The sequence below is a fragment of the Montipora capricornis genome, chromosome 2, assembly GCF_036669925.1.
Source record: "Montipora capricornis isolate CH-2021 chromosome 2, ASM3666992v2, whole genome shotgun sequence".
NCBI lineage: Eukaryota > Metazoa > Cnidaria > Anthozoa > Scleractinia > Acroporidae > Montipora > Montipora capricornis.
The window spans coordinates 13,034,991-13,054,990 of record NC_090884.1 but is presented as its reverse complement, the minus strand read 5'-3'; the positions used below and the strand labels follow the sequence as shown (position 1 = coordinate 13,054,990).

Sequence of the window (20,000 nt, the reverse complement as noted above, 5' to 3'; positions counted from 1 at the left end):
TCCATACTACCATGGAGCAGCACCAGTCAGATTGGAAAATTGCACACAGCTTGACATTTGCTACAAACAACGAGGGTAAAATAGCTTATAGCCTTTATCTCGGGTTGTGCATTGACAGGAAGATTAAAAGAGAAATGTGGTTTGTTTTACTCGTGGTCAATTAGGTCGAAAAGAACAAATGTAATTTAAACTTGAGCGAGATTTAATTTGAAGCAAACAGCGGACCTTCTGTAATACCGAATGCCAGTCGTTACCATATGGTATTGAATCTCCAACATAAACAACAGAGATTTTATATCAAAACAAGAGTCCTAGATCGTACAGAAAACGAACAAACTTCGATTCCCAAACCTTTATTCAGACAGGTTATGGACAAATAGGCTCAATTGCTCTCCTGTGTCCTTTTTCTCTTTTTCTAGTTGCAAAGAACACTGTTTGCATCCAAACCAATGCGTCCTTTTCACGTGGGATGAGCCTTCGTGCAGTAAAGAGTTCGTTTGGTTTGTGAAAGGATCACAAGAGATGACTGCAGCTGACTTGTCAAAGGTAATAATGTGATTACATTGACATCACTGTGTAGTTGGTCAGGCCTAGGGGGTTCAAAACGGTGGCTTCGAAGGTCATCAGATCTCACGGAGTTATCAATTGTATGAGGATGTATCCAGCGCATAGAGCCATTCACCCGCTTTGAATAACGCAGGCCAGACAATCCCACCGGGAGTACATTCCCTACCTCTTGGGAACAGTTTGCAAGTTCATCAATGTCACTAAAGGTTATTGAGCAAGTGCTCTGAGATGGTCCTACTGTTTATAGTCTGTACGCAATAACGCTTGAAAGTTTAATTATTCGCCAAAGCCATTACAAAGCCAGCACTTTCTCGTCAGTTATTAAACGACCCTGAATGTTAAAGCCATGCATGCACTCAAGAATTGACACAATGTTTGATTCTCCGGAAAAAAAGACTCTTACAGAAATACATGGATGCTATCAGCTACTTGTTGATCGTTGAGACAAAATTGTGGCACTGCACCAACGTTTGGAGTGCCGAGCACACCTCCAGAGATATGCTGGGCGCCTCTGTAATTTCTGGCACGGGTGCCTGATATGCCTTCTGTTTGTTCTGTTTACTTACGAAAAACGTGAAAAACATAGGTACGGTACCGAGATTTCGGAGTGCCGTGCTAGATTTTTGTGCTAGTGTAAAGCGCGCGATAGTTGAGGTCCTTTTTCAATTAAATAATGGATTTTCCTTCCAAGAAGTTATTTCAGTTGATTTTGTTGGCCACGGATTTTTTTATAGATTCAAAGTAACAGTTTCAACACCGTTTACCGGGTTGATGGCTCTTTGAAGCACCATTTGTTTCAGGAAGGTTCTAGAGTTTCTTGACAGCATCTTTTTTATTAAAAATTAAAACATTTTTCTCGTACGATCTTGTCGTAAATAGTTCTTGTGTACAAGTTGTGAATTTCACTTTCCAAGGGAAATGGCAATGGTCTTTGCTGTTCATGTTCGTTTCAATTTGTTTATTTCTTTCTTTCTTTGTAGACAAGATGGGGAGAGTTTGAACATGAAAGTAAGAAGTTCTATTGGGCAGCATTCCTGGAGGGATTACAAAGAGTGTTGCTAATTATTGATGACTTCACACTGGCTTTCAGAGCGCAAGTGGTAAGGGATCTCTCAGTAATACAACTGCTGGCCTCAGTTGTTCAGGGGATAACTTTATCCTGTGGATAAGTCACTGTTTCATTCGTGCAGAGATTTCAGTATTTTTCTCACATATCCGTTATTAGTATCACTCAACTAGTGGACTAATGCAAATCCTGATTTTAATTGGCTACGCTACTAGAGGACTGTTGGTAATAGTCGTCTTGTTGCGAAAAGCATGACCCTTCTTCGCAGGTGAAGATAACTTGTTATTTTCACACATGAAAAGATCACTGTTGCTATGGGTACATATGAAAATCGCGCCTTTCAATGCCTTTCGTGAAATGATTTAGTATTTCATTTGGTGTTTGTATAATAAATAGAATATTACATGGCCGCTTGGTGATACGAAGTTTCTATTCGAGTGATCACTGTTGCTATGGTTACATATGAAAATCGCACCTTTCAATGCCTTTCGTGAAATGATTTAGTATTTCATTTGGTGTTTGTATAATAAATAGAATATTACATGGCCGCTTGGAGATACGAAGTTTCTATTCGAGTGTTGAAAAACTGCAACTATCACCTCAACATACTTTTCCACTTTTGCATACAAAACCGAGCAATGAAGGGGAATGCGGACGTCACAAAGTGCTTTGAAAGTTCTTTGAAAACAACGATGCAAATTAATTTGTGACGTCAACCCAGCATCGAACCCATTTCTTTTCATTGCTCAGTTATCAAAGGATGACCACTATTCCCATTTTTCAGAGCCAATAAAAAGTGACATTTCAATCAAATACGACGTATTTTGGACGATTTCGGAGAATAAATAAAGTGGAAAAGTGTGTTGAGGTGATCGGCACTGAGGAACGTTGTACCTTCTGCGCCTGATAAGCCTGCTCTAGTTCTATTCAAATGGCGCAAATATGTCTCAGTTGTTTTCCGCGATAGCCTAAATTTGTTGGCGTTTGTCATGTATTTTTTGTTGGAAAGTGTCCAACCTGAGTTTAGCAGATCTATTCCAGTCTCAGCCTTATCTCTCTAGCAACTGGAAGCTGGTCGGTCTCAAAAAGTGTATCATATCCCAAAGAGATGAATTCAGGATAAACTAACTAGTTTTGGTTAACTGTTCTTTATTGTGCTGTTAACGAGTAGATAATCAGATTTTTAAATCTCTGTTTGAAGGAACAAAAAGAACCAACCTCCCAGCGTATAACTTTAGGTCTGGAGGGCGTTGGTCTTTCACTTGTCAATGATGAGAAGAGTGTCGAGGTCGCCTACATCGGAATCAGACCGTAAGAATGAGCCGGCATCTTTGTTATGTTTTATCATAACTTTTATGCTTCGTGTCTGATTGACCCGCTAATTGGCTATGTATTTGCCTGATTAACTAGGAGTGATGTTATCTGGGAGGAACAGAGGAAGAAAGGGAGATGGAAGGCAATGAAAGTGCGTCTGTGTGATGAGTTGGAGGCCGCTTGGACAACAATACAAAATCAGATATCTGCAGGAGCTACGCCTAACTACATTTACAAGACGGGCGATATAGAGGTAGTCATCGAGCCGTTTGATTGTGCATTACGCTTTTACCGCTTTGGAGGATGAAATGTCGTGACGTTTGTAATTTCTCCTTTTCAATGAGGCAAAGTATAAATGGGTTAAGTGGTGGTGTCATTTGTATGTCACGATGTTTGGTTAAAGTTCAATGAAGTTTCGCTTTTAACTCTTGTTGACATTTTAAATCGATCTGCCATTATTAAAATTGTTTAAAGAGATTGGACCAGAATATACTACAATCCTTTTAAATGGAGACCTACAAGACAGCGGTCCAGTGTTGTTGTATTTGAACCATTTCTCTTGGTTTTCTTTTGCTGAAATCTCCAACGGTCCACTAGGATCGGTTTCTTGACCGTCCAGTAGGCCATTTGATAATTTTTCGTGTGACCTCCATCATTCAAAAATCGTCTTTTAGACTTCCCTTGTTTGCAAAATATGGTGTCGCTCTGCCTTTGCCGCACCCCAAAACTGCGTGGTAGCCGTTGTGAGACTAAGTGCCCACTATCTCTTTCTCTCTTTGTGGCATGAACTGCGGGACACAGCTTGGACCTCATTACGCCGCTGTGTTCCACGCTTTGACTTTTTATTAACCCCTCCATTTTTTTCGGTCTGAAAAGTGCAAACAATCCATTCTCGGATTATTGCTCTGAAGGGGTTCTACCCAAGCTGACACTACTTAATTGTTTAATGTCAATTTTCACTACTCTCTTTTAATATAGATTGATTTTCAACTGATGGAAATTGTGCGCCCTAATCGTCAGGCAATCAGAAGGTCTTTTGCACCAGGTGTTTCTCTTGAGTATGTGGCATCACCAAACGAGTTGGAATTTAACGCCAAGATTAATTTTGTCCAGGTAAGAGGGGAAAGATCGTCACTTACATTTAGAAGTTTCTCAACCACACTGCTTTGCGCAGGTCTATTGTTTTTGCAGGCTCTCTGAAATTTAAGAGATTTGCAGTCATTGTGGGAATCTATCCAATTCTTTTTTATTCGAATATAAAAACAGGAGTCAACATATTAAACATGTAGAATATTTTATCAGACGTAATTTGACTTACCGTAGGAGCAAAGACGTCATTACAGAGCGGTATGTCGATATCTTGAAAGATGTCCGCATGCGTCGTGTTCGTGTCGAAATAGAGCCGCCCACGTTCAGTCAAGAAGGTCATAAAGCGGATGAAGTTTGGTGAATGCAAAGAAATCTTAACTGGGTTACAGGAAGCAACACCTTCAGAATATGAAGAGACTTTCAGTTAGAATTTCAAGTACATTTCCTCCATGTTAATTCACAGACCTGACTAAAATACGTTTCTGTCAATCTAAAGGTAGCACCTCTCAGCAACCATTTTATGTATTAAAAACAGGAACGGTACGGTCAGACACAAAGGCATGTGGTTGAGAGATCTTTTTTTCAAAGCCAAGTAGAGCACAGCTAATCGAATTGACGTGTATATACAGATTGCCATTTTCAAATCATGGGGCAATCTCAGAGGAACAGATCCTTTACTCTCTTTCCTTCCTGCCAGTTTGTAAATGGTATTTCTTGAAAGGAACTATTCGCTCGGACGAGTTCGGAATAGGAAAAATCTATGACAGTCAAAGAGGGTTTCCATTGGCAAAGACCTCATTTGGATTGACGTTATTCAACCTTTTAATGCCGAATATAAGTGCTGACCATTATTTATTTTTTGTGTTCATGTAGATAGACAGCCAGGTTCCAGGCGCCACCTTCCAAACTGTTCTGTACCCAATACCTCCCCCTAAGTCTCTTGCTGCTGATAATGGTGAGTTGTGGTACATTGTCCATCATGATAGTCCTTTGTGATTCGCTGTAACTTAACAGCTCAAAGAAGAGTTTTGAAACTCGCATTTTTCGAAGACTTTTAAAAGGGTCTTCTAGGCTTACTTGGAAAAAGACCTTTTATTTTCGGCACAGATTTTTGGTGTGCAAATACTAATCGTTTAGAGGTTTTTTCAGGAATTGCTGACAACGTGATGCCTTACGATATCATAAGTCAAACCTCGGTGTAAATCCATTGGTTGCTTGAATCTCAAAGAACTCCCATTCATTGTTTTTGTTTTTGTGTGAGTGCAAGTTTAGGGTCCTTACATGATCATTTGGTGGAGTTGATATCTACAATCTTGGACAGAATAAAATGGAACAGAAATGCCCCCTCCCCCCCCCCCCCCAAATCAAGGATGAAGCCGCGTGAAGGCCAAAACGCGCCATTTTCCCATCACTGATTTGGGGGGGGGAGGGGTGGTCTCAATTTTCCATTTAATTTGTCCAAGATTGTAGATTGGATTATTTTAATGTTACTCTCAGTTTCATCAATGAAAATAATACTTTTCTTTCCTTTTTCTTCCCAGCTCCAAAGCCGTACATCGAATTAAGCCTTGCCACTAAACAGAAAGAGCGATCTCACGTGCAGGAAATCAAGTAAGTGGAGAAAGTAATGGTTTGCTTACAACGCTCTGAACGCTTGGATGACCCTGGGCTCCAACTATTGCACTAAGGTGGATAACATAAGATCCTTATGCAACGTTTCCTTACGTTCTACACAATTGTGTATTCCCAACCCTTTCGGGACTGAGTACACAAAAGGAAAATCCTCGTTATTGGATACGGAACTGAGAAAATAAACATGTTCAGTAGTTCAAAAAATAACGATGTTTCGGTATCTGCGACGGATCTAGAGTATTTATAGGTCGAAGGACCGATGTAAAAATGGTTATCCTTTCCGTGATTGTGTAGAGTTCCGCAGTTAAATAGTTTTAAAATTTGGGAAGCGACGGAAGTACTTGCGTCGTTTGTCTTGCTGATATCGATGTTTGCTTAGAGCAAAAGGACATGTCAGAGTCTCTCATTCGTCGGAATCTGCTCTTTGTTTTCATGACATCCGCTCAAGTTGTCGAAACGTCAGTCAATGTCATCGAAATCAGTTCGTCTCAGGACTACACTCACCCGAGCGATCGAACCATTCACGAGTTTCGAATTGCTTAGGCTTCTAACTCACCGTTATTTCGATGTTGGACGATACAGGAAACGTTTTATTGTGCACTTTCCAATCATTTCTCTTACGTCTGTCCGTATCAGGTATTTTAAGGTTCTTATTCAAGAGATGGAAGTCAAAGCTGATATGGGCTTTCTGATGGCGCTGTTTGGACTGTTTTCCTCGGATACAATTGATCGGAGTCAGGAGGTAAAATCATCGATGATAATTTTTTTTTACTCTCTACCTTAAACTTGTCAACAGTATAAATCCCTTTACTAACCAAATAACCGGGCTGTGCTGTTAGTTGTATCCCGTGTTTTTTTCCAATTTCAAATTTTCTTCCTAGTGGAAAACACTAGGATGATCAACAAAACCGGAGGGTTTTCTGGCAGATTTGAATGATTTCGTGACTTGTTTGGTGTGAAGTCTCGAAGCGCTCTCTCGGCCAACGATTGCTTCTTGAGTTTGAGATCATGAATTTTGGGGAGAGTATTCACATTTACTCATGAATTTCATGTTTCTCGCATTGTTTTGAGTTTACATTTCTTCAATAAGGTTTGCATTTGGTAATGAAAATTTTTCAACAAGTTGTGAAGCAAACCCTGTTTTTGCGCGCTTTTTCTCGAGGTGTCTATTTTTCTTGCCTTTTGATTGGCTCATTTGACGGCTTGAACCTCTTTTAGTGGGCTTTGATTGACAACCTTGCTGCGTGGCTTGGTGAAGTCAAAAGGTGGCATAAATTTGCAAATGTCATGTCCTTGGAGTTTTGTTGTCGTGCGTTGTTTCGTGTGCTAGTGAGAAGTAATGTAAAATATCTGCATTGTTTAAGGGTAAACATATTTTCATAAACACTCCGCTGTTGTATTTAGTTAGTGTGATGCTTAAAATAGTCAGAGTATTTCTTTCACGTCATCCTGCTTACATTACGTGTTGCATGATTATACTTTTCCGCAACTCATGCCTCCTTTGACCCTCGTAGTTTGTGGATCAACAGAAGGGGAGGAGGGGGAAAGAAGATTTCCTCTTTTGGATACAATGACACAGTAAATCCTTTACATGATTTTGTGGCACTGTTGGCCTTGCTGCTTTTTGTCTCCTGTGTTTTTTGTTTTTTTTTTTTTTCTTTTTCCAGATGTGCCTTTCTGTTTAGTAAAAACGTTTAAAGTTTAATTAAGGAATAATTCACCAAGGCAAAGGACGCAAATCAGTGAAACTTTGTCATTGCATTCGTTGTCTTTTTCCGCAGGCTATTGAGTATTCACTGGACAAGCAACGGGTACATGACAGCCTCGGAGATGCATTTGCTGTACAGGTTGGAACATTGATCCCATTACAGTCACAAATTATGCAGTATTGTCTTTGTTTTTATTTCTTCATTCTGTCTTTTTAAAGTATCTTCTAAAGGACACAAGACACCTAATATTAAAGACCGCTCACTTGGGATGCTGACAGTTTGCATGTTTGTCATTACAAAACGGGAACCCTCCATGTCATTGAAATGACAGGAACGAGTTTTGCAAAGTTAGGGTTAGGGTTAGGAACAAAAGCGAAAAACATAAACAGTAGGAAAGATACATTTTAAGCGGCTACTCATCTGTAGTAAACCTGGCCAACATCATGAGAATTATCACGTCCCCAACTGTCAATTTTGGATGTGTTATGCCTGTGCAAACTATTAAATAATCCACGAGGATGAATGTTTATAAAAACGCAGTAGTTATCCGGCCACATTTAAAAGGAAACTTTTCCTTGTTTTTTTTGTAATATTTGGCTCTGTACTGAAGCTCAATCCTTCAAGAAGACAGCAGTGAAGATTGAAAGTGGATTGCGTGATTAGCTCTCTCTGAAAATTTAAGCCCAATAGATGAGATAGTCTTTGGAGCTTCGGTCGTAGGGCTCCAAATTTTACATGTACTAGTTCAGTAGCGCTTTTCTCACGAAATAATTTGTCACCTTTGGTATCTGGTATTTCGCAAATGGCTTAAGGTTAAAGTGGCTATATCACAGTATTTTGGGTTCTTTCGGAAAACGTTTATTTGGTTAGGAGTCTTCAACTCGAAAAATGGTAGAACAGAATTCCTTTACCTATAAATTTGATAAAATTATTGTTACATTACATTCAAGCTGATTATCAGCAAAAACGACCTTTTCAAGATTTCTCACGTGCAGTCCGTTTTAATGTTCCCTTTTTCTGTCCATCCACAAACCTTTTTGGGTTTATTGTTTTTCTTTTGTGTTGTTCTGCAATTTTGTAGTGGTTATTGCGATGTCCCATTCTATTTGATTCTCGTTTTGCGTGTCATGGCGAAACTAAAACTGGGACCTGCTACCGTAAATGTCAATACCAATCTTAGTTGTATGGATTTTCAGGCTGCGCTGAGTGATGGGAGGAATTTCTTCGACTACTTCCATTTGTCACCACTGAAGGTCAGTTTATTTTGTGTTTTCAAAATCAGAACAATACACAGTTTTTCCCTCTTTTTGTTTCACTCTTCTTTTACTCCATTAGATGTTGTTTTTGTCTATAGTCATGATCTCACTCCCATTGGCCCATATCACTCAATGTCCAAACTAAAGATTTTGCCCGTCGAACCTCTCATTCAGTGTGAGGCTGGACGGGCAAAGTCAATGCAAAGACAAAGCCTTTATTCCCCACGGACTCCAAAATGGCCGCCGAGTGATAAAGGTGAATTGGAGTTTGGAGGTGTGCTCCGAATACAACTTTACACTTTGTGTCATAATTTCGCATTTAAATTTCATGTTTATCTCACAGGTGCATTTGAGCTTCTCTCAGCTGGGTGGTGCAGCGGAAGGTGGTAATAAAACCCGCACTCATATCGGGGGAAGTTTTCTGAGTCTTTTATTGCAGAGTGTGGGTGTAGCTGTGACTGAAGTGCAAGATGTGGAGTTCAAGTGAGTATTTTTGCAATCTCCACTGATCAGTGTTGAGCTTTACTTATATATTATTACGATTTTCTTTGATTTATATATATTAACTTCTTACTAACCGAGCGCGAGGGCCGTACTGGGGAATATTGGCCCGAGGTCGTGGCAAAAACGACCGAGGGCCAATATTCCCCAGTACGGCTGGAGCTACAACTAGCTCGGTTAGTAAGTAGTTTCTTACATGACTTTTTAATTACCTTTTGCTTTGTTTTTGCAAGCCCGTAATCGGCCCGTGGGCATTACGGGAGAATAATGCCCTACAATTCAGTCACAATTAGCCAATCAGAGCGCGCGTTATATCGGCTACAAACACAAGCCATATAATTAATAAATACATATATATATATATATATATATATATATATATATATATATATATATATATATATATATATATATTTTTTTTTTTTTTTTTTTTTTTTTTTTTAACAAGAATCCAACACATTTTTTAAAAAACCCTCTCAGTATACTTGAACACAAGAGAAAGACTACCTTCATCAGGGTGAATGACCGTTACACCTTATAGCTGTTCATTCACTATACAGAATATATTTAACAATTATTCCACTCGCGCTTGTTGGATATGAGATGATAGATAGCCAACGATACGCGTAGCCCCGAGTTGGCTATAATCATCTCTTATCCAACAAGCGCAAGTGGAATAATTGTTTTATTAAAAACGACCCCAAAATATCGAAAACTAGACTACAATAAAAATAAAAAGGCCCAAAAAATCACGCATATGCTTGCCGTGTTTGTAGATCATGGTATAATGGCTCATAACCCATGATGGCTTAGCCAATCAAAACTCTCGAATTGCATTATCCAATGATCCAGTTTTTAATAAATATATACATATATATATATGTGTGTGTGTGTATATATATATATATATATATATATTCAGTATAGTGAATAATAATAGTGAATAGTTACATGTTCAAGATTTTTTTGTTATGAAATATATTTCTTCAAAACTAGTCTGAAAAGAAGGAAAGGCGAGGCAGTCTCAATAACCCATTAGGGGTTGTAGTCTCAGGCTGTCTCTTAGATGCTTGATATACCCTTAGATTTTTGGTATATACGTTTGGGATCTTGTTAAGCACATTCCCTTCTGTGACGAGATTTCCGCGATTCTGGGTATTTTCATCGTCGTCGTTGTCATCATGTCTTTGTTTACCCTTAGATTTTAGAATATATAGCATATCTAGTATAACTTTCACTTCGGAAATATGCTTAGTATTTGTATTCAGACAAGCGAAACAGAATTCAAGAGGATCTTTCCCTAACCACTTGTCATGTTCTACAGAGAAGACAAGGAAGCAACACTAAGGGTGTGTTCGATTGACCCTATACGAATACGTGGATTAATGATTTAAAACAGTATCTCTAAGGTTTTGAAGCAACAAGGATAATAAAGATATATTTAAAATAGCATTTTAGCAGGTGTTCGACAATTTTTTAGTAAATCGTCGTAAAAACGAAGAATTTCTAACTTCCATTCTATGATTCCTATTCCGGAATACGGTCACTGATCTAACGCACCGTTGGACACTCAGATTGGAAAGTACCATGAAAATAATAAAAAGAGAACTTCATGCTCCTACTGAAGAACAACCTTTAAACCGAAGGAAACAGGGTTTTCAATCAAATCTCTTCAAATTTATTTTCAAGTGTTTGTATCAGACGTCTTGCACAGAGGTTTTGTTTGATAGCAGTAAAGCAATGGTAACAAGTCAAAATTATTCCAGGCGGCGGCAAGCAGGAAATTTGAGCACGAAATGACAAATGCTGAAATTCATTTATTTCAGATACCAGATACAAACGCTTTCTTTGAAAAAAATTAAACAAATTTGATTGTTTACATTTTTGTGGAAAACGTAATTTGTTTTTTTGTTGTTGTTGTGGTGGAGGTTCCCTTAGATTTTTCAGTAGGCACTTTAAGATCTGCGACGGCGACGAAAATGTCACCTTTAAATGTTATTTTGCACTATCGTGAGTCTTTCGCGATTATCCTATCTCGTTCATGTCGCACAATGCTGACGAAGTATCCTAAAAATACACTGGTATGAGGAGTTTTAGGTTGTGTTCCATTGGGATCAACCGTTTCAACCGCAACCGGCTTAGGTTGAAGAGTTTTCTTTGAGGCGGTTGAGGTTTCCGAATAGAAGATTTTTCCAACCGTTTTCGGTTGAAACGCGGTAACTCCTGGGAATAGTTATTACCAGACTTCTCAGCGTTGACAAGTTGAGGGAAAACAACACGGCAGGAGCCCGCGACCGACTTTAAATGGCCCGCGTAAACGACAGCGGTCGCTACCAATGCTTTTTCAACCGTTTTAACCTAGTTTGATGCCGGTTGAAAAAGTGGATCAACCAAACCAACCGAAAACGGTTTTTTTCTGAATAGCACACTAAAAAACCCAACCAACCCAACCTAATGGAACACAACCTTAGAGTAAAAATAGAGATTGAAAGGTTCACCTTTGTATTTTCACGTTGTCATTGGTGATTTCACATCGTTGTTATGCAGAGTACCTAAAAATGCCTTCCGCACGATTATTTTCCTCTTTTAACCAGTGATATTATTGTTTTTTGCCGTTGGCATTGGCGTATCCCTCGTCATTCTTAAACTCATGGAGGCAAGACTAGCATGTACTGCACGTGCCAGTTGTAAAATGCCCTCGTGCCAGCAACAAGAAATATGCAAATTTGCCCAACTCGGGAATGCAAATCTTTATCTAATAGGACATTTGCATGATGACGCCATTTGAAAACAAGTACCAGAATCCTTCAGGTTTTGCTTGTCCCATGCTAATTGGAGCTATATTTAAATATTTAATATATAAATTTTTTATTCCCAGTGTGGTAAAAATAACAATAGCTCTAATTAACATGAGACAAGCGAAACCTGAAAGATTCTGGTACTTGTAGTCAAATTGTGTCATCATGCAAATGTCCTATTGTGGGACATCTTGTTTTGGAATTTCTCTGAATTTCGTTTTGTTTAGTATGTGGAGAATTTATAGTATCCAATCACCTTTTTGCAGGCTAGCGTATTTTGAAATCAAAAGCAAAGTTTACACTCAACAACAGTTGATCCAAGTTGCAGTCAAACATTACAGAAGCCAGGTAATTTACTTTTACTTTTCGCTTAAGGCCAAGGAAAACCGCCTCAACATTCACTTCAATTAACAAATTGATGTCAGTTTTTCATGCGTCTGTCCTGTTATTGATCATGATTTTCGTAGTGGACAATGTTATGACGAAATTCATTGTCAATAACAGGACAGACGCGTGAAAAACTGACATCAATTTGTTTTTTACAATGACGAAAAGGCAGAGGGGTCAAAATTAAGTCAAAACACGAGAAGAACGCGAGACAAAAATGCGAGAAACTTCGATCTGACGCAAGCAATATCACGTCATCCTCGCATAAATTATAAATTTATTTGTCTGTCCGCTTATTTCAGTAAAAATAAACCAATGAGCGCGCGAGAATTTTGCAGTCATTGTAAAATATCCATTCGATTTTGTTGAACAGCGATGTTGAAACGGTTTGCCCCACTCCCTTTCAACCATGTTGAAATTTGTTGAATCGATGTTGAAAATAAGTTCAAAAGCGTTTAAACGTTGCTTCAACAACCATACAAGCCGTTTGCCCCCTTCTTTCAACTTTGTTTGGTATGCGTGTGCGCACTAATCGGTCTCTCAATGACGTAACAACTACGGCTGCAGCCTGGGACTGAATACCAGGCCTCCCGTGAAGCTTTGTTAAATCAAATGTTTATGATGTGTTGAAACCAGTTTCCACCCCAGCAGTCAAAATCGTTCAACAAAATCGAACGGATGTTGAATCAATTTTTTGAAGTTGTTTGCCCGAGTCCTTATAGAGCGTTTTCACTCACGTGACTAAAATAAATGCAAATTTGATGAAACAAAAGAAACTATTTGCATAAAAATAGAGTTCAATTCCCAGAGGATTAGTTTGGAACACCAACATGGCAGCCGTGACGTCATGTTAAAACGCTCTATACAAGCGCGTTTTCGGAGGGAGCTCATGGTAGTTTTACACCATCAAAAAATTCACCAGTCAAGTTCTGCTCTTTTTCCTACAAAGTAACAGATGTCATAAAAGTTATTTAAACCACTTCAATCAGGTCCTTCCAACTTGGAAAGGATTAAAGAGCGCATGTTTTCGTCTTTTTAGAGTATTTTCAAGCCAGGATTAAGATCTTAAAACCTAGTGAACGTGCATAAGTTCCCTTGACCTGATAATGTTATTTTTTTTTACAACTGAGTTTACTCGTGACCAAAATTAGCGTCTGCAAGAACATTTTGCGATCGATCCAAAACGCGACTTTTTGCCCGTCAAGTTGGATCCATATTTTTGCGGTATAGCCCTTCCGCTGGACAAAGGAACCGGAGGGATCAAATTACAGGTTTGTGACTTAAGTCACGAGTAAATTATCAGAATTGAACAAGTCTCTTTTACCTTTAGCCCCTACGGACGTCTGCTAATTTATTTAAAGTATCCAAGTTGTAAAAGTGCGTTAATGTAGGTACACACCACAGTCACTAAAGCCGGCGCTTACACCCCAGCGTCTGATACCTTTAGAACTTTAGCACCATGAAGGTTTAGTAAGGGAAGTGTCGCGACGGTTTTTGTTTGGTGCCCTCTATAATTAACCTCATGCCAATGCTAAATTGCTTTTCAATGTGACAGGTATACTCTTGTACCAAATCAGAATAGTCTATTTCAAACATTTGTTTCGTGGTCCCTGTTTCCTTGACACATGGCCACTTGTCCTTCTGTAGTTTAGTCGTTTGTTTCTTCGTTCGTTCGTTTCAGGCAATTAAACAGTTGTACGTGCTGGTATTAGGACTTGACGTGTTAGGAAATCCGTTTGGTTTGATAACTGGACTCAAGGATGGAGCAATCGACTTCTTTTACGAACCATACCAGGTAGGACTCTCTTCCATCTCTAAATAAAATCATGTATTTGTCCATCTACTATCCCTTCACTTTTGCTTAGAGTGCCGGCTTTTGCATGAGCGACTTAGACTACAAAAAGAAAATATATCTAGGGGTCATGCTATCTGCCTTTACTAAGACTGAAATCTATATCTCTATCCCCTGCTTCCTCCTTCTTCTGTATCCTTCGTTGATTTGTTCGTTCCGCTTGCCTTCTCCGGCTTTCGTTTTTCGCGTGTTGACTCGTGCGTTTGTCTGGTGACCGAGTGCATTGATGTTACATTCGTGCGTGCATTCATTCATTAGTTTCCCTCTTCCGTCAATACTTCACTCGTTCGTTCAATTATAAATAAGAAGCCTTTATTGTAACACCTTTTTTTGCTTCACTGATAGGAAGGACACTTAAAAGGGTGCAGTGATAATCTATCTTTTTTTTATGATTATAGGGTTTGATTCAGGGTCCTGGTGAGTTTGCTGAGGGACTAGCAATTGGTGCTAGGAGTTTATTTGGACACACAGTTGGTAAGTCTTTTCAGATAAATTTAAGCACTTTGTTAATTGGTTATATTTATATTGACTTGTGGATACTCGGGAAAAAAAACAAGTGCTCATTTTCAGGAGTCGAATCTATGACCTTTCAATAGCCCATTTCCGAGTTGCTGCATGCCCCAGTTTCAAAGCGAGTCCTGGTGCACAACCATTCAAATCAAACTCATTTCCCTTACAATAGTTGAGTACCAAGACTCACTTCGAAACCGAGACAAACAGCAACTCAGAAACGGCCCATTACAGGCAATATAGGAGACTCGTTCCCACGGGTCTCTACTAGTTCTATTTAACAATTAGACCCTTCGCCCTTAAGGGCTATGGGTCAATAACCCATGAGGCAAAGCCGAATGGGCTATTGACCCGTGGCCCTTAAGGGCGAAGGGTCTACTTGTTTTAGTATCACTCAACTAGTCCGACAGAAAAGGCAATAATAAAGCTATCAAATGCAAGTTAAAGAAATATTTATTTGGGAATAAAACGAAAGAAAGCGTCACGCTTTTCGCTATTCTAGGACTAATAATAATAATAATAATAATAATAATATTCCTCTAGTAACGTAGCCAATTAAAATGCAGGATTTGCATTAGTCCACTAGTTGGGTGATACTAAATACTATTATTCCTTCATCAGGCATGATTTTTTGACTCAGGTGCTCTACCCTTGTTAGCCTTGCTGATGTACATTTTATCCTGAAACCTTTAGGTGGTGCAGCGGGAGCAGTATCGCGTATTACCGGCACGCTGGGTAAAGGTATCGCAGCACTTACAATGGACGATAAGCACCAGCATGAGAGAAGACAGGTGATGGGAAAGAAACCTGTTGGTGTCAAAGAAGGACTTACGAGGGGTGGGAAGGGACTGTTTGAGGTGAGTCTTGGAACTTGTTAACTCAAATCCCGATATAGTTTTCTCGCTCAGTATTACGGCCGTCTCTTCTTAGTCTAGTATTTTAATGTTTTAAAATGTTTGCAAAGGTTTCCTTAACCCTTTGATTACTATCTGGCAAAATACGTCCAGCTTTATCCACGGTCCCATCTACCCCTTGTGACGTCATCACTTTTAACGGTCAGGAACAGCTTTGTCCACTAACGTGTGCAGGGAGAAGAGATCTTTCAAACTATACCAGAATGAGCACAATTCAGTCAAGGAAAGTGGAGAAACGGCCAAAAAAACCATGTAACACTGACCTGAAAATCTCCATGAAAAGCTTGCTCCATTACCCACGTACCTTTCTGAGCACCTAATTCTAAGATGATGAAAGGTTTCTCAGAAACTCTTCCCACCAAAATAAAGCCTACCAAATGCCCAGCAAGTTGAAAAAAAAATGAGGCAAGGAAAGCGAAAAGAGAGGGAAGGAGAGAAAGCGAAAAATGAAAGTCGAAAGTGTTGTGCTACTTTTAAACCCAAAAACTTTGCTTTCTGCGTATGCCCGAACTTTGCAAGCGCTTCTTTTGCACCTGGCTGAAAAGGCCACAGAGTGTACAACCTGGAAACGGGTTTGTAGGGAGATTTAGCGCTTAAACAGCACGACAGTGACCAAAAAATCCCTCAACTAGCTTCAAAACGTGTTTTTCGGCCAAATCTCCGGTAGCCAAAGGGTTAACGGCTTCCTTGTGAAGATACTGAACTATGGTGCCAGAAGTGCCTGAAAAGGTTTTGGTGTGCTTTTAAAATTTCCTTGAAGTATGATTAGGTAAAGGAAAAGTATTCACCAATATTTCATTGTGATGCTACTTATTATTTTACTTCGTTCCTCAAAGTTGAGCCGCCTGGTCCCAACCTGAGGTTTGGGTATAACTGCTGAGAACAGGGTTCGTACAGAGTCCTGACTTCTTGAAAAAGTCTGGAAATTTGCAAACCAGTTTTCCAGACCTGGAAAATACACTGCATCGTGGTCACTGTATGTTCACAATCCATCATGAGACAAACTGTTTATATACTAAACTTGGGTCAGGAAAAAGAAATTAGCATTTTGGAAAAAGTCTGGAAAAAGTTTTTAATTTTGCAACCAAAAATCTCTTTGATATCACTGTATATTCACAATCCATCATGAGACAAAGTGTATATATACTAAACTTGGGTCAGGAAAAAGAAATTAGCATTTTGGAAAAAGTCTGGAAAAAGTTTTTAATTTTGCAACCAAAAATCTCTGCGAACCCTGTGAGAAATTTTTGACCAGTTAATTCAGTTTAAAGTATTGTTGGTATTGTATACCAGATAATTTTTGCGCATATTGCCGGTTTCTTGAAAAATTGGGAAATTCTGTGAAGAATGTATGGGCACATAAGCGTTTTTGCTGTGCAACAATTTGGTCAGTTTTTAAAAGCTCTAACTTTGCAAAGGCGATAAAGTTCAACAGGCTCTTTTATTTTTTGACTTGCAACCTTTCTTCATTAGATTTTCATTGTGAAATATCGGGTTTCTAGTATTTTTATTGGTTCACTAGATATCGGTTGTCAGCTGGCATACCGAGTGATAGCTCAAAATTTTCCAAGTTGAGAAATTTGTGATGGGAAGCCGAAATTCGAAGAATACTAACGTTCAGAATTTGGGCCCGGTAACACTATCGGGTTTTTTATTTGCTTTGCTTTGCTTACACGAGTGCAACAGAAGCGCTGGAACCTTACAAATGTTTGTGAAAATCGACCAAACTTCAGAGGAGTTGGTGTGTTGCCTCCAGGCAGGCCGATTATTTTGGCAGATTACAGAACCCGGCCTTTTTTTTTGGAGTCGGAAATTGGGAGTTCGCCGGGACAATTTGTTGTAGCATAGCGTGACCCGGCCCTATGTGAGAGTTTATGGAATTATTCCATGTCAGTTGTTGGATTTGATATTGTTTACAGCCAAGTCATTTCCAACGCACACTCGTGGTATAACTGTCATCCATTGTATACTCAACAGAATATCGCGTCTCTGATTGGTCAATGACGAATGCATAAGTAGGTTATTGAGCGATGGAGTTATTTTGTTGAGTATATAATAACTAAATAATCCTATGAGCATATTGTGTTTGAAAATTCTTCGGCAAGTTGGTTGCGCCTACAGCTCGTGCAATTTTGAGAACTTTCAAGAGATCACTCGTGCCCATAAATCTGGAAATGCACTCGCGTTCATACAAATTCCAACGCATACTAACACAAGTTAAGAGACTTCAATATATATGTTTCATTTCATATATCATTTCATTCGTCTGGAAATATGATTTAAGCTCCCAAAAACACCTTTCATGCAATGAATGCACAGTAATAAACAATATCAGTTGAACTTAGAGTTGAAATCAGAGAAAAAGATAACATTCGGTAGCCAAGGTAAATGCTTTGTTCAAATTTCTCCATCGGTTAAGTCTAACAATTCTTGTTGAATTCACACTCGTTATTGAAAAGCGAAGTCTCCTTGATGGGTCCCAGGTAACTTTCAGCTAAATAGTTTGTTAAAATTTCTCCGCCGATCGACTATTCAAATCGACTTTAAGGGAGATAACATGGAGTTGAATGTTAATCTTGTTTAATCTAAAAATTGTAGCTTTGTGAAAAGCAGCATCCGTCCTATTTGTCTTGTTTCTAGGGTGTTGTTGGCGGTGTGACGGGCATTGTGACAAAACCAATGGAAGGCAAGTTCACTTTAATGGTTATGAATGCATTTTTAGATCAGTTTATGAGGTCTTTTATTGTCAAAAACTTTGCCGGAAGGCCAGGGTTGAGGATGGAATCCTGAATTCACGGCTAACACATGTTGCTAACATGATTGTTAACCGAGGTCTCAGTGCAAGGGAAAGTACGGCAGACTAGAAAAGGCTTACCTCTGCTGTTATACTTGACTACTCATTTGGGTGTAATATGCCTTAACTTGAAGTGCCAAGATTTATTTTCAGGAAATTCATCCGGCCCCAGTTGTTCAAAAGGTGGATAACGTTATCCACCAGATGATTTACTATCCATTGGATACGTTGTTTTCGTGTAGCCATGTAGCACTTACATTTCAAAAGAATTACCTATGTGATTGCTCAGATATGTTGGTCAGTCTTTGATATTCTATTGATATTTAATGGGGTTACTCGGGCAACGGTTGAAAAAACGTATCCCTTCAGCTTCTTTTTGTTCACAAATGGAGGCATAGTTGAACTCGGGACCACTGAAGGCAAATCGACCCAGTGCTCATAGCGAGATTTGAACTCGACGAATGCGTTCATAAATCGAATGCCATGGCCATTTATCCTCCCGAAAAGTTGATGTCAGCGATGTCTCCGGTTTCCCGTAAGAGAGCTTGAGCTACATTTCTTGTTTGTCACAGTTGACTCAGCCTCTAAAGCCATCATTCTTCGCTTCACAAACTCAAGGTAGCAGAGGGACTAAGCGTTGCTGGTTAACGGGAGGAAACCATGCGAACTTTCCTGTTATCCCCTTACTAGCAACTTCTTGATAACTGTGGCAAACAGACAAAAAATGAGCTGAAAAGTAAAAGGTTTCATTTAGTTTGGGAAAACAAACGTCGTCTCAACGCTTTCCTTTTGCTGTTTTACAGCGTACGTCAGGCAGAAATGGACGTTCTCTTTATCGACGATGTCACTAGTGAGGATTGCTTTGTTTTGGTTATTTTTAACTCTCCCTCTCTGTCTTGTGATCTCTTTTGTAGGTGCTAAAGAGGCAGGGACAGCTGGATTCTTCAAAGGCCTTGGCAAAGGTGTTGTTGGCGTTCTGGCTCGTCCTGCCGGAGGATTGGTAGACTTCGCAAGTAGTACTCTTGAGGGAATTAAAGGGTAGGTCCCAAAATTTATCCATGGAAGAAAAATCTCTCTTTCCACCGATGCAAAGAAAATACGGTCACGTTGTAAGTAAAGTGTTTTTCTCTGTTTCGTACTGTGTGGAGAGGGACGCACGATTAAACGAAAAGGGGATAAAATTTTCTGAGCCGGAGTGAAGAAATATCCATATAAAATAATTATCCGAGGGATGACGCATCCCTTCCAGTTGATTACTTCGCAAACCGGGGTGACCTTTCTGTGTCAGTGGTGACTCAGGGATAACCTTGAATTACTTCAAGTAGCTCGTATGCTCCTTCACTGGGCCATAGCCGACTCGCGGGAACAAGGTTCAGGGACCCGTTTCTCGAACGGCCCGAAAAGCTATTTACGAAACTGCTATTCGCTTGTTTTGACAAACAGTTCTTTTGACAAGTTCTAAAAATCACAAAAAGCTAAATGATTGTGAAGTTTGATGACTTAAAATCCCTCCATTCATGAGACACAGAGGGAATTGTGACACCCAAAAAGGATCCGAAAAGTTTCGGAACTTTCGAGAAACGGACTTCAGGTGACAATTGTCCGCAGGAG

The 20,000-nt window shown here is 39.4% G+C and overlaps 1 protein-coding gene across 1 annotated transcript in view; it reads left to right on the top strand.

Annotated features, from left to right (window-relative positions):
* LOC138038918 (intermembrane lipid transfer protein VPS13A-like) overlaps window positions 1–20,000 on the top strand; it is a 133,743-nt gene that overhangs the window by 104,676 nt on the left and 9,067 nt on the right. The window contains exons 74-91 of the mRNA XM_068885012.1: window positions 1–75; window positions 420–546; window positions 1,548–1,667; window positions 2,835–2,944; window positions 3,044–3,200; window positions 3,926–4,060; window positions 4,910–4,991; window positions 5,578–5,647; window positions 6,305–6,410; window positions 7,450–7,515; window positions 8,574–8,630; window positions 8,977–9,116; window positions 12,199–12,280; window positions 14,001–14,114; window positions 14,570–14,645; window positions 15,375–15,538; window positions 18,236–18,281; window positions 19,304–19,427. The exon at window positions 1–75 is cut by the window's left edge and continues 59 nt beyond it. Of these exons, the coding sequence (XP_068741113.1) occupies window positions 1–75; window positions 420–546; window positions 1,548–1,667; window positions 2,835–2,944; window positions 3,044–3,200; window positions 3,926–4,060; window positions 4,910–4,991; window positions 5,578–5,647; window positions 6,305–6,410; window positions 7,450–7,515; window positions 8,574–8,630; window positions 8,977–9,116; window positions 12,199–12,280; window positions 14,001–14,114; window positions 14,570–14,645; window positions 15,375–15,538; window positions 18,236–18,281; window positions 19,304–19,427 (1,851 nt within the window). The remainder of the gene's footprint in view (window positions 76–419; window positions 547–1,547; window positions 1,668–2,834; window positions 2,945–3,043; window positions 3,201–3,925; window positions 4,061–4,909; window positions 4,992–5,577; window positions 5,648–6,304; window positions 6,411–7,449; window positions 7,516–8,573; window positions 8,631–8,976; window positions 9,117–12,198; window positions 12,281–14,000; window positions 14,115–14,569; window positions 14,646–15,374; window positions 15,539–18,235; window positions 18,282–19,303; window positions 19,428–20,000) is intronic.